Raw genomic sequence first — 17,641 nt, 5'->3', positions numbered from 1 at the left:
GCATATGTGTCAAGCATAAGGCACCTAAGCTCAGCTGATCAGAATGTGAAACCTCTGTGGATGTAAGTAAAATCTTAAGAAAAGTTTTCTAGTGCAGGCAAGGAAAGTGAATCAGTGGGGACTAGAGAGATGTCTAGGAGCACTTGATGCTCTTGCAGAGGGCCTGAGTTCAGTTCTTAGCACCCACATAGCAGTTCACAGCCACTTGTAACTCCAGTTCTAGGTGATCCAGTTCCACTTCCAGCTGACACAAGCACTGCGTGCATGTGATGGACTTACATACATCCAGGCAAAACACATATGCACATGAAATAAAAATAAGTGTTTTTTAAAGATCAAGGAAGCATTTGATCTAAAGATATTCCCATGTTCTAAACCGCTAATATTTCTTCAAAGCACTCAGTTGTGGTTTTGTTAAAATATTAAAAATGCCAGAAGCCAGACAGCAAGATGACTTAGAGAAGTAAAGATTTCTTGCCTTACCTGGTGACTTGAATTCTATCTCCTGGACTTCCATGGTGGAAGGCAAGAACTGACTTCTACAATTAGTCCTCTAGCATCTACACCTCCATTATGATACATTTGCATCATGTGTACACATGCATGTGCATTACAAATGCTACTTTAAAAGGAAAAGCACCAGAAGCAGCATATCAAACGTATTACAAATTTGTGGTAGGGATGGGTGATAACAAATCAAAATGTTCTGGCCTTCTGAAGTTCCATCCCTAGAGATTTTTTAACCATGCTCTATTTTCTGATAACTCAAAAGCTGTATCTCTAGTCAGGATATGTTCTCTGAGCTGTACTGATAGTCTTATATGACTCAAAGCCCCAACCCCCTATGTTATAATTACTCTTTCTAGAAATGTTATCCCCCATCATGAAACCATTTAGGGACCTACAATGAAACACCTTGTTAACATAAACTCCAGCATGGTCTGACACACCATGAGTACCAGATTTCTATACTGGAGACAGTTCAAAAAGTTTAGGACAATGGTCCTAATGTTAACCCTTTCATACAGCTCGTGTTGTGATGATCCCTCCAACCGTAAAATTATTTTCATTGTTATTTTATAACTGTAAGTTTGCTACTGTTTTGAATTGTAAATATCTGTTTTCTGATGGTCTTAGGTAATCCCCAGGAAAGGGTCATTTGATGAACTACAAGGGACACAACCCACTTCTAAATTTTCGCCCACATTTTCTATGGTAATGACATCAGTGGCCATAATTAAAACTTGGCTTTTAGGATGGATATCATTTTTCTGGCCACCTTCACTTCCCCATTCAGATCACCAAAGCCTGATTCTGTCCTTTTCAGATCTGTATTTTCTTCTTCAGTCAGTTTTTCTTTAATCCAATTTAAACATTGCTGCCAGCATTATTTATAACAAAGTATGCAGTGGAGAGTTGGTTTGGATAGGTTGCTTGCTTCCTTGTGTTTTTGTTGTTGTTTTGTGAGGCAGGATCTTGTAGCCTAGGCTGGCTTTAACTTTGGTAGTAACTAACAGTGACCTTGGACTCCTTAGTGCTGGGATTATAAGTGCAAAACTCATTCAAGCTTTCTAATAATGTTTTGATCCTGTTGTTTCCTTATATATGTTTTCAGGTGGTGCTCCATTCTCTATAAAAAATATAGCGCAGATTTGTAACATGTTAGAGATTCCCTTTATGACAAGGCATCTACATATTACTTTGGGGCTAGAGAGATGACTCAGCAGTTAAGGGTACTCCCTGCTCTTCCAAATGTCCTAAGTTCAATTCCCAGCAACCACATAGTGGCTCACAACAATCTGTAATGAGATCTGGTGTCCTCTTGAGGAAGAGACCTGCTTAGTCGTCCTCATCAACTTAGACTATGAAACCCAATAAACAGAAACTTGTTTCTGTTGAAACAAATTCAACACAACCACCATACACGGTCTGCCCATGCATGCTTCAGCAGTGCCAGAGCATAAATTTCACTTTTCATTTCTACATATTACTTCAGTTTCTGCCATTAATCACAACTCCCAATTTTTCCCCTTGCAGTTATGTTTGCTTTGTCTCTTTTCTCTCCTTATTCTTGTACACACATGTTTGTGTGTAGGGGTTTGTATACCAGTGAGACTACCTTGGGGAAGGTAATTTTCCTTTGCCGGTGGTTAATTAGAGACTGCTGGGATTAAAGGCATATGTCACCACCACCTGGTCATATTACATCCCTTTATGTCATTTGTATACACATGAAGGAGTGTGCATGTGTGGAGGTTAGAAGACAGCTTTCAGGAGTCAGGGTCCTCGGCCTTGAACATACAGGTCAGTAGGCTTGATGCAAGCTCCGTTCCATTGAACCATCTCACCAACCCAAATTTCCTTTATTATGTGCAGTGAACATTAGTGAAGGCTTTTTGTTACCACGGTTTTGAAATACTAGCAAGTACACTGGAAATGATTTATTTTCTAAAGCTTCCAGTTACCAGTAACCAAGGACAAAATGAGAAACAAGCAGACCGGAAGCATGCAGAGTTTGCATCCCCTCACTCCCATTTTCAGTAAGGTCTTACTAGCCCATGCTGACCTCAGTGTCATAGTGATCCTCCTGCCTCAGCTGCCTGAGTGCTGGAAGTCAGGCATGATAGATCACATACCTAGCTATAGTTTCTCTAATTTCTAAATGAAAAGGTGAGTGTGTGTGTGTGTGAGAGAGAGAGAGAGAGAGAGAGAGAGAGAGAGAGAGAGAGAACACAGCAGCAGCATCTCATTTCAAAAACAAATACCAAAAATTGGTGCTTGCATTTGTAACCTTAGAATTACTTATGTAAAGATTAAGTGAAGAGGACTGTCCACTGCTTAGATGAGCCTTGATTTAATTTATTTTACCTTTAGTGTGCTTTAAGCTCCTTATAATAGCTGCAGTACAGCTATGTTAAGTATATAATCATAACCACACTGATTATTAACAGCCACAAGGTTAGCCATGCGATACAGACTCTAGAGCTCTGGCTCACCTGTTCTTTTCCTTTTCTCCTGTGGTTCTTCAGACCAAAGTCAGTGTACACTACTTTGTTAACTTTACATACTGTAAGTAGTTCAATGTCAGAGTCAACCTGCAGTAATATACAGGAATTCAGTATACACCGTCTCTACCAAAACATATAAAATTTTGTATATATGGCCAGGCAGTGGTGGTGTATGCCTTTAATCCCAGGACTCGGGAGACAGAGGCAGGCAGATCTCTATGAGTTCAAGACCAGCCTGGTGTACAAGAGCTAGTTCCAGCACAATTTCCAAAGCTACAGAGAAACGCTGTCCGGAAAAACCAAAAGGAAAAAGAAAAAAATTGTATATATGTTTCTAGAGACAGGGAACTTTGTTACATCTTGAGGCAAGCTATATTGTTGTTAAACAACCCTAACTACAAGGAATTCATCTTACGATACAACTTGTGTCCCCACCACCTTTTACCCACTGAGTCTCTGACCCATGTGGAAACATCAAGAGGACAGTTTTCATTTCATTTACAGGCAAATGTTTAGACAGGGATCATTTCTCCCCTCATCCCAGGCTAAACACCATCCACAGTTTTACAAACAACACATTCCTGTTCTTTCCTCGGCAGAGGGCTTTGTACTCTCCATACACTTTAGTTCTTCTAATTTAAATATGCTTTTGTGGTAATTGTGTCCCAGATTCTGTGTGATTTGAGTATTTTATACAACCTTTATATCATTTATACAAAAAGAGAAAAGGAAAAAAATGTTTTCAGAACTATATTATGGATTGTATTATAATCTCAGCAGAGATTTTTTTCTACAGTTAATGGTGGGGATATTTATTATATATTTACTATGCACCATACCCTATTCTCAAGTCTTCATACATAACCCATTTAATCTTCACAATAATCTTGTGAGGCACATGGTGTTTTCATCCTAGAAGAACATGTGACACAGCCATTCAGTAACTTTCCTGTGTTACAAGGTTTGAGTTGGATCCCAGTGTCTAATTTAAATGCAAGCACTTTTCTTTTTTTTCCCCCTTTGAGGCCAGGTTTCTCTGTGTAACCCTGACTGTCCTGGAACTTTCTCCATAGATCATCCTGTCCTCAAACTTACAGATCCACCTGCTTCGCCTCCAGAATGCTGGGATTAAAGGCGTGCTTCCCACACCCAGCTAGATCTAAGCACTTTTATCCCCTGTACTGCATATGGTCAACAGTTCCTGTGTGCTAATTTAAAAGCATAGGTACATTTATCTTACTTTTCTATAAGAATGTGTTGTATTTAAAATGAATTTGACTAATTCACTTAAAATAGAACTATTTCTTAAAGTGAATTCTAGCTATGGCTTTGTTTGAGTCTTGAAGCAGGTAATATCTGTCTCAAAGGGTTACTTAAGGATTAGTAGCAAACATACTCATGTGATTCATGGTTATACTGTTGTTTTCATAAATATGCATATATATACGGAGTGTATTGTAGTTGTTTATAGGCCTTTAAATGCATAAAAGAATACATGCTAAGCACAACATAGCACAGCAATCAATAGGGTAGAGGTCAAAATAGAATTGATTAAATTCAAATCTGTTTTTCCACTTTAATAGCTATATGGCATGGAACATGTTTCTTAACTAATTTTGTACCCTAGTTTTCTTAATGGAATATGAATGTGATATGATAGTTTAGGGCTTCTTATGAATATTGATACTTGTTTATTCATTTATATTTGCTACACTTATTATTTGAGTGTGTTTTGGGTGTGTGTATGGATTTTGGCATGCATATCACAGTATACATGTGGAAGTCAAAGGGCAACTTGGAGTTGGTTCTATCTTCCATCGTGTAACTCTTAGGGATCAAACTCAGGTCATCAGCCATGATAGTAATTGCTCGTACCTGTTGAACAGTCTTGTTTCTGTATATGCTCTTATTTTAAAAACATTTTGATTAGTAATTGTATTTAGTAAGCTGTACATAAATGTTTTGTTTTTTATTTTTTTCTGAGGCAGGATCTTGCTGTGTAGTCCAAGCAGGCCTTGAAGTCAAGGTATTCCTGTTCCTCCTGACAAGATTACAGGTGTAATGTTCTATGTCTGGCCTAATTGTTTGTCCTGCCTATTGTTTTTAAATTGTGAGAACAAGTATGGATATGAAAGAAACCACTTACCGTCAATATGAACATTTAGAGACATAGTCAAATTATCAGAAGTCGTTGCCAAACAGTCACTTTTGAAGTCAATATACTTTTTTAATGTAAATATAAACAGCACAATATTCAGTACACTACACCATAGTCATAAAAAATATTTGATCTCTTTACTCCTACCTATTACAAAATTTGATGTCAGTCAATAACCTTGAACAGTTTCCATTGTAATTGAACATTATCACAGTATAAAACAAAATGTACACATTTTTATGTTCAATTCATTAGCACTTAATGTCAGCACCACCTTTTAAAACTCACTTAGTTCTGTTTATAGAGAATCACCAGGGTGGAATTTGTGTAATATTTGGATATTTTATTCTCTTATCAATAATATGACAAAGGGGAATTTTATTATTGAATAAAATAGTCAAATTGCTGTGGTTTAATTTAAAAGTAGTAATATTAAGAAAAAAAGCCGTGGACAGGTATCATTCAGCTTAAGATAGACTGATTTTATTTTATTTTATTTATTTATTTTTTTTGATAGACTGATTTTAAGGTCACTTTGTACCCCACAGTGGCCTCAACGTCGTATAGGGATTATACTATGCCAGGCCCCAAATGGTTAGATCTATAAGGTATAAAACTGAACTAGCAGGTAGTTCTGCCACTCAGGTAGTTCCTTTGCTTAAATTATTTAATTTTTTATTATTTATAAACATAAATTCCATTTAGGTGGCTTGAAAATTATTTCAAACTCTTATTCTTTGAATATATTAACTTACAGATTTTATTTTCAATGATAATTTTTATTGATGTGTATCACTTTATAATGGATTTTATTGTGCCATGTTCACACTTGCAGATAATGTATTTTGGTCAGATTCATCCTGACATGCAGTTTCAATAAGCAGTTGGTCCTAGTAACATTAGCATAATATTTTATACACAGATTGTCCAAGGACTCCAGATACTCCAAATAGTGATTCTCGTAGTTCTACTAGCAACAATAGATTGATGGCCTTGCAGAAACAACTGGATATAGAGCTTAAAGTAAAGCAAGGTGCAGAGAATATGATACAGATGTACTCAAATGGCTCTTCAAAGGTAAGTAAAGTCCCTAGTATTTGTAGATTCCATATTTATGAGTTTACCTACTCCCTAAAATTCATTTGTTACCCCGGTGTCAGTAAGTCTTTTGACTGTCATTGGCACATCTTCACAGAGTGATGGACCTGCTTCTTCTGGCAATGTGAGATCCCTGCTGAGGTCAACAGGTGATTACCACCTTCTAAAGCTCTCCCACTGCAAAAAGCATCTTTCTCATTCCATTTAGTGACACATTTTTCATATAGTTTTGGTTTGGGTTGATAATTTTGGAGTTTAAACAGTATATAATGGTCCTGAGACAATTTTAGCGTCAAAGTTAAAAAATACAGAAAAAAAAACCAGAAATGTTTTTAAAAGCAATAGTATAAAAATTGTGTATTTTCTGAAAACCTAGTTTTCTGTATTTGTGACATTTCTGTGAACCTAAAATCACATCAAAATAAACAAACAAACAAAAAAATCTATTCCCCCAAAAGAATCTAGACTATAATGAATTTTCCAGCCACTAGCAGACGTTGGGAAAGGGCAACGTCCTAGAATTACCGATTACATGACATACTGTTGTATATTCTTGTGACTCTAATATTGTAACTACCATTTGAAAATCTGTGTTGAGGGAGCATATGCTTTTAAATATACTGTGGCAGGAAAAAGAAATGTTGGAAACCTCTGACTCATATTATACTAATGATTCTTCCCAACATAAAATTTCATAGATTTTATGATTCTGAAAATCTGGGGTACATTTATTATAAATTCTACCTATCGAATCTCAATTATTTTAAAGATTCTTATCTCTGGATATCAGTGTTTCTTTGTATTCTAAAGCTTACACGTACGTGTTATTTTTTTCTGTGAGTTGTGTATGTGTTTGGGCCCACAGCATGTGTAGAGGTCAGAGGACAGCCATGGGATTTAGTTCTCACATATTACCATGTGAGTCCCAGGGGTCAGACTTAGGTCATCAGGTTTGGCAGCAGGTATCCTATTATAGGAGGCCACTTTTTTGTTCCTGGCTGCTCAACCCCAAAATAATCACACAGAAACTATATTACTTAAAACACTGCTTGGCCAATGGCTCTAGCATATTCCTGGCAAACTCTTACATGTTAAATTAACCCATTTCTATTATTATATTTTACCATGAAGGGTGAGGCCTGCCGGTAAGGTTCCAGCTAGCATCTTTCATCTTTCTCCTCTTGTGGCTCCTTGGCTTCTCCTGACTCCACCTTCTTTCTCCCAGCATTCAATTTAGTTTTCCCCGCCTACCTCTATTCTGCCCTGCCAGGCCCAAGACAGATTCTTAGTTAACCAATGGTATTCATAGCATACAGAAGGGAATCCCACATCAGTATTCTTTGCTCTAAGCCTTTTCACTTGCCTCAGTGTCTGTGTGTGTATGTGTTTGTGTAGAGTTGTTTGGTATTTCAGCTTGAAGAGAATGTGAAACGAGAGCGGAGAGGATCATTTCTTGATGTCTTGTATCCCACTCTTCCACTGAACAAAGATATGTATAATAAGCAAGATTTTAAGGTTAATTATGAAAATTAGCTAGATGATATAAAATTAAAAATTTTAGTGGAGTATGTTTTTACTTGATAGATTATTGCTTCACTAACCTTTAACTAACCTTGGAGATAAAATTATAATAATAATTATAAATTCCTGTTTTTAATCTCCCTATCAATACCCTCCGTTATAGTTCCTTTCAGATATTCATGTCAGTTTTGCTTTATTTTTTTGACCCAGTGAATTTAACCAGAGCCATCTATGCAATCACTGGGTGAAATTCTCTATTGAAGGGCGCTTGTCTCACTCAACAGTGAGCGTACAACTAAAGGTGCTAACTCTTCCTCTTCCAAAATCTCTCGGTAGCCAGGGGCTCATTAGGGAGAAGGCCCTATGAACACTTTATTTGTGCCTCTCTGTTGACAGGCCTACACTTGTGTGAGCCACCAAAGTTGCCATGGGTTTATGTTTGCAGTGGCAGTGTCTTGCCTCAAAGGTGGCAGTTAACATCTCTCTGTTGTCCAAATACTACAGTCTTTCCACTCCCCCTTCTATGGTGTTCCTCGGTGGTATGGATCTTGGTTAGCAATGCACACTCAGCTGTCACTTGATTTCAGCATTTTGAAGAACCACAAATCTCTGAATTCACCAAGTCGTCTCCAATTAATGCTTTTTTGAGACAGTGTCTCTCTATATAGCCCACGCTGGCCTCACCCCACAATCCGCCCTGCCTTGGCCTCCCAACTAGTAGGAATACAGATATTTGCTAATGTGCCCAGTTTTATTGGCTTTTAGTGGTTTTACTATTGGCCTTTAGTATAGGAAATTTTTTATTTTTATGAAAAGTTATGAAATGTTCTGCTACATGATGCCAAGCATTTTAAAGTTAAATTAAGCCAGTTAGTGCTGTCTGTCATAAGATTTTTTTTTTTTTTTTTTTTTTGATGTTCGAGACAGGGTTTCTCCGTAGCTTTTGATTCCTGTCCTGGAACTAGCTCTTCTAGACCAGGCTGACCTCGAACTCACAGAGATCCGCCTGCCTCTGCCTCCCGAGTGCTGGTATTAAAGGCATGCGCCACCACCGCCCGGCATGTCATAAGATTTTTTAAATCCTAGGTTGATGGATTAATTTGAAGGGTTTAAGAGATCCCTTTAAAGTTTGGATAAAAGGACCATAGATTGATTCCATTGTATTCTCCTAGAGTTCTTGGAGAATGGTAAGACTAAGAACCATAATATATCAATTGAACAGTGTTATGAACATACTAAAATCAAAGAAGTACGTGGATAAATTACAAAAACCACAGGTCCAAACTAAACAGACCTGTAAGCATAGTATTAGAACAGATATTTACATTCCTGTAGCTTTTGAATTATAATTAGGAAGTCTCTTAATTATACTTAATTAGAAGACCAAAGCCTATTAGCAGCTGCTTGCTGTAGTCACCAACACAGTCTTAACATCTTTCTTCTGTCTAGATGTGATTTTAACTGGTAACTTCTCAAAGGATTAATGTACATTTTTATAACATTAGAGATAAAATTGAATTAGAATTCTCTAGAGTATTGAAAGGATCTAGTTTAATACTCATGGTAGGTACTTGCATATAAGCTTTTAGAAGACTTAAAAAAGCAATTACAAGTAATAGTAGTGGCTTGAGCAAATGACTCTAGAAATCTAGAGAAGGAACACTGAAGTTCTGTAACAAATTATTTAGATCTTAACTGTGGAGTATCAAAGACAATTTGATACTTAAAAACTAAATTCAGCAGGACTTAATGGCTCATACCTATAATCCCAACACTTAGGACGCTAAGGCAGTAGAATCATAACTATAAGGCCAGCATGGACTATGTAATGTAATGAAACTGTCTCCACAAACAAAAGGCAACTACTTTCTAGGATGGTGGTATGAGTTGCCTGGTTAAGACACTGAGGTCATTGATAGGGTTATAACACAAATTTGTAGTAGCATTTTTAACCTTAGTTGAGAGTAAGTAAAGTTTACTTTTTCTGTGTATTATATACACACATCTGCAAGTGGATGGCATGTGTGGGGAGGATAGAAGTTTGAGTAGTTTGTTTTTATAGGAGTCCAGATTAAATGACTTCATGTGTCTTGAAGCAGCAGTAAAAATAAAGGACATAGAATCAAGCTATTGGTATCTGGATGAGGAAGAACACAGTCAAAACTGACCCTTAGATGGCATGTGGACAGATTGAATTGAATGTGCTATTCATAAGAAAGTCACAAGAGGGAATAAGAAGTTTTGGAACAGGGATAATTACTCTCAGTTTGACAATCAAGTCCTCTTCAAAAGTCTAGTTACTGGTTTCTATATGATAGTAACCACTATGCCTGTATGTGGTATAGTCAGAGTTGCCCTTTCAAATATTAGGTCAGATATTCTGAACCTCCTGCTCAAACCCCAACACTTTCTATCTTAGCTTAAACAAAATCCTAAGTCCTGATTCTGATTTGGTAAACCCAGAAAATTTATCTCTGGGTATCTTATGTTTTAAAAACAGCTTTTTCCCCTTGTCCTGTACCATCACTGACCTTTTCCTGCCCTTTGAATATAGCTAGCACATTCTACTCAGAGCCTTTGTCTTAAGTATTTTCTTCTCCTAAATATTTTCATGACCTTTTTTTTTAAGTTCTTAGATGCAACCATGTCACAGCAAGCTGTTTATTACTGTCTCAAGTGAAATAGCAACAATTCTCCTCTTCATAACACTGCCACTAATTAGTTCATACAGGGTATGGATGTCTTCTTCATTCACAGTCCTGTTCTTTTAAAGCGCTGTCTGACCAGACTGTCTTTGAAATCATTATGTGCTTAAGTTGGCTTCGAATTTGTGATCCTCCTACCTCCTGCCTTCTAAGTGGTGAGATTCTTCTAGGTTTATGCACCCATGCCTGCAACATGATCAATTCCGTCATCCTGTGTTTACCATTAAAATTCAAATTTTATGTAAGCCAAGGACATTGCTTTGCTTTTTACTGTCTGTATGTACTATTTAGAAGAATTTCTTCCTAGTATTCTGACATACTTTATTTGCTACAAGACTGAGCGCGGCGCTGTCACTCATTTGTTACCACTGTCCTCCATTGGCCCCTGTTGCACACTATTCTTTTCTGATTTCATATCTGTATACTCTAATTATTTCTACTTTATAATTTACACGACTAACATTTTTATTATTATTAATACAGAGACCTGGGCAGTGCGATATATCTATCTTACGTTATTGTCTAAGGAGTAGTATTTATTAGCACTTTCTCGGTTGTTAAGGTTTTGATAAGATTTGTTAAAGAGTCTTATGCTTATGTTCAGATAATACACAAAGCTATTAAAATCTAGGGCTTTTTCCAATGTTTTCTTCCTTTCCTTCTGTTCCCAACCCTTGTCATACTTTTTTCTAATTGGGAAATACCCCTTTATCTGTCTTTCTTTCTCAATGTCTATCAAACTAAAAGCTTGGGTTAGGATTCTGACAAGCCAAACCTTGTATTTTAATGAGTATGGTAATATTTAATGTATGGAAAATAAGCTACAAGTATGATAGAAAAGTTTATAATGGGCTTATTTATTTGATAGCTGTGTATTTGTGAAATGTATGTTATACCTGCATGGTTTTACAAAGCAGTACATTTTAAAATTTCTTTTATTTTTTTGAGACAGTGTCTCACTATATAGCTCTGGCTGGCTGGAACTTGTTATGTAGTGCAGGCTGACCTTGAACTCACAGAAATCTCTTTGTCTCACTTCCTGAGTGTTGGGATTAAAGGCTTGTGCTGTCATGACTGATCAGCTGTTTTCTATTAGGTGAAGAGCAATGCATACTTAGAAGACTTTTGCATTGTCTTATTGTATCTTATTTTGTCATTTTTGGTTGTCTCTTGGAGGCCTGTTTTTTTCTGAAGGGAAACAAAGGGGGAGTGAATCTGGGGGTGAGTTGGGAGAAGTGGACAAAGGGGAAACTATGGTCAGGATGTATTGTATGAGACAAGGAATCTACTTTCAATAATTAAAAGTGATACATAAGTTGAAAATAAGAAATTTATAGTTATTTTTGCTTATAATTATAAAATATCCAACCAATGCACTTATAATTATCAAGCATTGTAAAGTGCTTATTATTAGTATTCACTTTAATTATTCTATTAGGTGGAACCATAAGAAGTTATTTTTAGTCCAAAGTTAGTTAAATATTAGTCTAAAACTGGTACATAGTAACTATACACTCCTGAAGATGGTAGGTGGTATCCTAAGTCAGTTTTAAAAACCTTCATCACACTGTTGACATTTGAGCAGCTCTTCCGAAAAAGATCCGTGTGGGAAAAGTCCATTTAGTTTTTAAATGAAGTATAAGTGTTTTCCTTTCATGTTATACTAAGATAGTTAAAAGAACTTCTGGGATAAGGACATAGTTTGACTGATGCAAGTGCTTGCCTGTTCTATACACTATCCTGCTTTCTGCTCTTATCAGTACTTAGACCAGGCAAGTCAGAGGCAAGACTAGAAATTCAAGGCCATCCTTAGTGACACAATGAGTTTGATACCAGCTTTGGATAATAAGCTTTTTCATGGGGGTGTTGGGGGAGAAGGGAGGGAGAGAGAAAAAACAAATTATCATAGTGATAAGATAATAAAGAAAGTGGCTTTACTGAAAAACATAGCAATGTATAATTGCCTTACTAGTTATAATTTCACATTTAAAGATGAGGTACTGTACCATTCTTTTGTTGCCCTAAAAGATTTTAACCATAATTATGCCCTAGCAGTATAATTTTAGTATTATGTAACACAGAAACTCTGTATTCAGAGAGCTGTATCTCCTTTTACAGTTTCTGAAAGAAACCAACAGCTTTACGAAAGTGGTCATTTTCACACACGAGACAATTTGATTCATGTCTGATTAAATTATGAGTTTCAGAGCAAACATTTCTCTTATTTCAGATCTTTGATTTGTCTGATGTTCCCTCCCTCCCTCCCTCCCTCCCTCCCTCCCTCCCTCCCTCCCTCCCTCCCTCCCTCCCTCCCTCCCTCCTTCTTTTATTTCTTTTCCAAGACAGGGTTTCTCTGTCCTGGAAATAGCTTTGTAGACTAGACTAACCTCGAATTCACAGAGCTCCGCCTGCCTCTGCTTCCTGGTAATGGGATTAAAGGTGTGCGTCACCACCACTCTGCTTTGTCTGATGTTCTTAACACTCAAGAAGCAGAAGAAAATGAAAAATGCTTTCCTTTTAAAATTGAAAAGTTAAGAGTTGTATTCATAACAGTGTATATGATATGCCTCAGACAGATAACAAATTCAAGGAGATTCCTCACTGGTAAAGGGTAATTAACAAATGTATATGGGATATATGTTTCTGCCTTATAGTGTGCCTATCGAAGCGATTTAGTAATTTGTCTGAGCCTGACTTCTTGGCATGAAATCAAAATATTTTATTAAAGGGTAAAAACTAGGTGGAGAGATGGCTCAGAGGTTAAGAGCATTGCCTGCTCTTCCAAAGGTCCCGAGTTCAATTCCCGGCAACCACATGATGACTCACAACCATCTGTAATGGGGTCTGGTGCCCTCTTCTGGCCTGCCAGCATACACACAGACAGAATATTGTATACATAATAAATTTAAAAAAAAAAAAAAGAGCCGGGCGGTGGTGGCGCACGCCTTAAATCCCAGCACTCGGGAGGCAGAGGCAGGCGGATCTCTGTGAGTTCGAGGCCAGCCTGGTCTACAAGAGCTAGTTCCAGGACAGGCTCCAAAACCACAGAGAAACCCTGTCTCGAAAAACCAAAAAAAAAAAAAAAAAAAAAAAAGTAAAAACTAGGTAGAAGTTCCTAAAATTGAGTTGGGAGCAGAAAAAAAAACTAAAGAAAAACTGCACAAACATGCCACTCATTTCCCCAATTATATACTAGTTCTGTTAAATACATCAAACATAAATTAAGAACTCAACTTTTTCTCTTTCTCTTAAAACATCACACCATACATACCCATTTTTCTCTTTCTGCAGTGTTCCATTCTACATGGTTGTTTAACTGAAATGGTACTGCTAAATTATGCCTGTTTCTTGAATTCTGGCCCTACGTATCACAGACAGTGGAGCTTATTGTAGTCTATTTTATTCTCAAGTTAATACTAGTTGCCTTAATGGTTAAAGGTTTTGCATCAATAATAAGTGAAGATTAGCCTACCATGTAAATAACTACTTACCAATTTGATTCGTTAATCAAGTGTTGTGGATACCTATTCTTTAAAAAATGTTTATTTAGTTATTAATTAATTAATTTAGTTTTTCAAGACAGGGTTTCTCTGTGTAGCCTTGGCTGTCCTAGAACTAGCTTTGTAGACCAGACTGGCCTTCAACTCAGAGACTCAGAAATCTACCTGCCTCTGCCTCCCAAGTACTGAGATTTGAAGAGTACACCACGACTGTTCAGCTAAATTACAACTCTTATAGTAGTTCTATTAATATCTGATAGTTTTTAAAATTCCTTGTTGAGTTTCTATGATTAGTGTATGGAACAAATTATATTACTTACTTTTTTATTGTTATGATTCCATGATCAAGGCAACTTATAAAAGAGTTTAATTGGGTTTATGGGTCCAGAGGTTAGCATTTATAATAGTGGAACGAAAGCATGGAGGCAGAAAAGTCCAGAGCTCATATCTCAAACCACAGGCCAGAGCCAGAGAGCAAACTGGTACATGTCTTTTGAAACTTCAGTGTCTGACCCCAGTGACATACAACTTCCAGCAAGGCCACACCTCCTAGTCCTTCCCAGCAGCAACCAACTGGGGATCAAGTAAAGCCTTAGACTTATGAGGAACATCTCATTCTAAACACCATACCAATTAGAGATTTAAAACAATGTAGACTTTTTTTTGTGTGTGACAGTTTTATAGTTATTTTGTCAGAAATAGACCTCACTAAGCTGCAGTTCAGGTGTTGGCAGATCAGTGTTTCCTCTTAGAGACTGCAGGGAAGATTCCATTCTGAGCCTTTTCATCTTCTGGAAGCTGTGCACTGGGACTCCCCATCTGTGTGTCCACTGTTTATCACATTCTATCTCATCACTCTAGCCTGTTCTCTCTTCCAGTTTTACATTTCAGGGCCTTTCTGTTCATGTTGAGTTTACTTGGATAATCCGGGATACTCTCTGTAATTGAAGGTCAGATGATTAACAATCTCAAATCCATCTTCCACAAAAATCCCTTTGCTGAATAAGGTAACTTAGAAGATTCTCCCATTAAACATGGACATCTTTGGGTGGGCATTTGTTTAATGTCCTTTTATGTCATTTACCATCAGTGATTCTAGAATTAAACAGAATCACAGCAATTTTGCTTAGTTCAGAATCTTGTTTGAAGTCTTAAAAGATGACTAACTCCTCAATTTTGCAAAGAACTCATTCATGACTATCAAGATTTTCTAGACTTTTCCTCTTGTCACCGGTGCAAATCAGTCCTGTTCCTTGGTCTTTTTGCCTAATTTAAGGAAGCACAAATATTTTCTAGGATTAAAATTTGCCCATGTATGTTACATTCCCTGAACTTTTAACTCAAATTTAAAGACTTTTTTTTAGTTATATGGTTATGTATGTGGGTATATATATGTGAGTACAGGTGCCCACAGAAGCCAGAGGAAGGCAGTGGATGCCCTACAGGTGGTTGGTTGTGGCTGCCCAACATGGGTGCTGGGTATTGAACTCTGGTCCTCTGCAATGTCAACGTACTCTTAATTGCTGAGCCGCCTCTCCAACTAACTGACTGAAATATATAGTAAGACAGGAAGACATCTTGGTTCCATTATTGAAGTAAACATCAGATACCATGCTTCAGATTTTGGGAATTACTGATGATGATAAAGGAACATTCATCCTATTTTGTGTAAGACAAAGATGGAAGAAAATTCCAATTTTGAATTTTTAAAAATATTACTAGGGTTCAAGGAGTGTCCATTAACTGATGAATAGAGAAATTGTATGATATACATATAACATTCAGTAAAATACTGTGTTACTTTTCTTTTTTTTTTGGTTTTTCGAGACAGGGTTTCTCTGTAGTTTTGGAGCCTGTCCTGGAACTAGCTCTTGTAGACCAGGCTGGTCTCGAACTCACAGAGATCCGCCTGCCTCTGCCTCCCAAGTGCTGGGATTAAAGGCGTGCGCCACCACCGCCCGGCTCACTGTGCTACTTTTCAAAGGAAAATTCTGGAGCAGGCATGATGACTCAGCAGATAAACACGCTTGCTGTGCACACCTGATCTGAGTACAGTCTCAGGATCCCATGATAGAAAGAGAACCAACTCCCAAAAATTGTTTTCAAGCTACCACATGCATGTCTACATTCAAACAAAGACATATGCATGCACACACCACCACAACAATAATAAATTTTAATTTTTCACTGGGTGTGGGGGGTTGCACGCTTTTAATCCCAGCACTTGGGAAACAGAGGCAGGTGAACTCTTTAGTTTCAGGACAACCTAGTCTACAGAATGATTCCAGGATAGCCAGATCTACACAAAGAAACCATGTCTTGAAAAATCTAAATAAATAAGTAAGTTTTAATTTTAAAGACTGGTGTTCTTATATTTGTAATGATATAGCTAAACCTAGAGGACATCATGCCAAGTGGAATTTGTCAAGCACAGAAAGAAAAATGCTTTATGATCTTATTTTATGTAGACCTTTGATAATAAAGTTGAATCAGTATAACACTAGAACCCCTGTTCTAGGACAAGGTGAGGGAAGAAATGGGGAGAGGTAGGTCTTGCAGGCTACAAGTTTTTAGGGCAGATGAATAAGTCTAGAGATCTTAGGTATAGGTTGAAAACTGTAGTTAATATTATGTATTGGGAGACTAAAGGTTTAGCTCAGTGCTATGTAAGGCTCAGCATCACAGAATTAATAATACTGTGTATTGAGAAATTATTTAAGGTATAGACTGTAGGTGCCTTTAGCACACATACACACTATAAGAGTAACTAGAAGGTCATAGCTGTATTAACACTTTGTACTTTTCAGATACATAAGTGGAGATGTAACTGAGTGTGTGGTAGAGCACACACCTATTATGGATTTAAAAAAAAAAAAAAAACCCTGGGCTTTAGTCCCTAGCAATGTAAGCTGTCAGGCTAACATAAGATTCACTTGTTTTGCCAGGCGGTGGTGGCGCACGCCTTTAATCCCAGCACTTGGGAGGCAGAGGCAGGTGAATCTCTGTGAGTTCGAGACCAGCCTGGTCTACAAGAGCTAGTTCCAGGACAGGCTCCAACGCCACAGAGAAACCCTGTCTCGAAAAACCAAAAAAAAAAACAAACAAACAAACAAAAAAAAAACCCAAGATTCACTTGTTTTCTCTCATTGTCTACACCAATACTGTTTCTCTTTAAAGTCTTGATGGCTCGTGTCTGTGTGTCTATGTGTCTATGTGTCTGTATATGTTCAAGATTATTAGAAGCTGGACATGATGGCACACATCTTTAATTTCACCACTGCAATAGGGAGGCCTGGTCTACATATTGAGTTCCAGGCCATCCAAGGCTTCACAGGAGGACTTTGTCTCAAAAGACCAAGACCAAATTTTATTATTAGAATGTGCACATTCTTTTAGCCCTTTTAATTGCTAGGTTATCACTTGATCTTTTAAAAAGATAAAGATTTATCCTTTTCTCAACTTACCTTTTTTAATTCATTTTTGATAGGATCGGAAACTCCATGGTACAGCTCAGCAACTGCTCCAGGATAGCAAGACAAAAATAGAAGTCATCCGAATGCAGATTCTTCAGGCCGTCCAGACCAATGAGCTGGCTTTTGACAATGGTGATGGAGTACACTTAAGTTTTGTTGTCTTTTACAGGTTTAGAGT

General features: G+C 37.3%; 1 protein-coding gene across 2 annotated transcripts in view; it reads left to right on the top strand.

The window, feature by feature from the left end:
- Nucleotides 1-17,641, top strand: part of Pkn2 (protein kinase N2) — a 100,165-nt gene that overhangs the window by 39,446 nt on the left and 43,078 nt on the right. For both annotated transcript variants that reach the window (XM_057793183.1, XM_057793182.1), the window contains exons 3-4: nt 6,089-6,243; nt 17,478-17,595. In XM_057793183.1, the coding sequence (XP_057649166.1) occupies nt 6,089-6,243; nt 17,478-17,595 (273 nt within the window). The remainder of the gene's footprint in view (nt 1-6,088; nt 6,244-17,477; nt 17,596-17,641) is intronic.

This window comes from Chionomys nivalis, chromosome 18 (genome assembly GCF_950005125.1).
Source record: "Chionomys nivalis chromosome 18, mChiNiv1.1, whole genome shotgun sequence".
NCBI lineage: Eukaryota > Metazoa > Chordata > Mammalia > Rodentia > Cricetidae > Chionomys > Chionomys nivalis.
The sequence above is the reverse complement of the archived record's forward strand: the minus strand, read 5'-3'. Positions and strand labels throughout refer to the sequence as shown.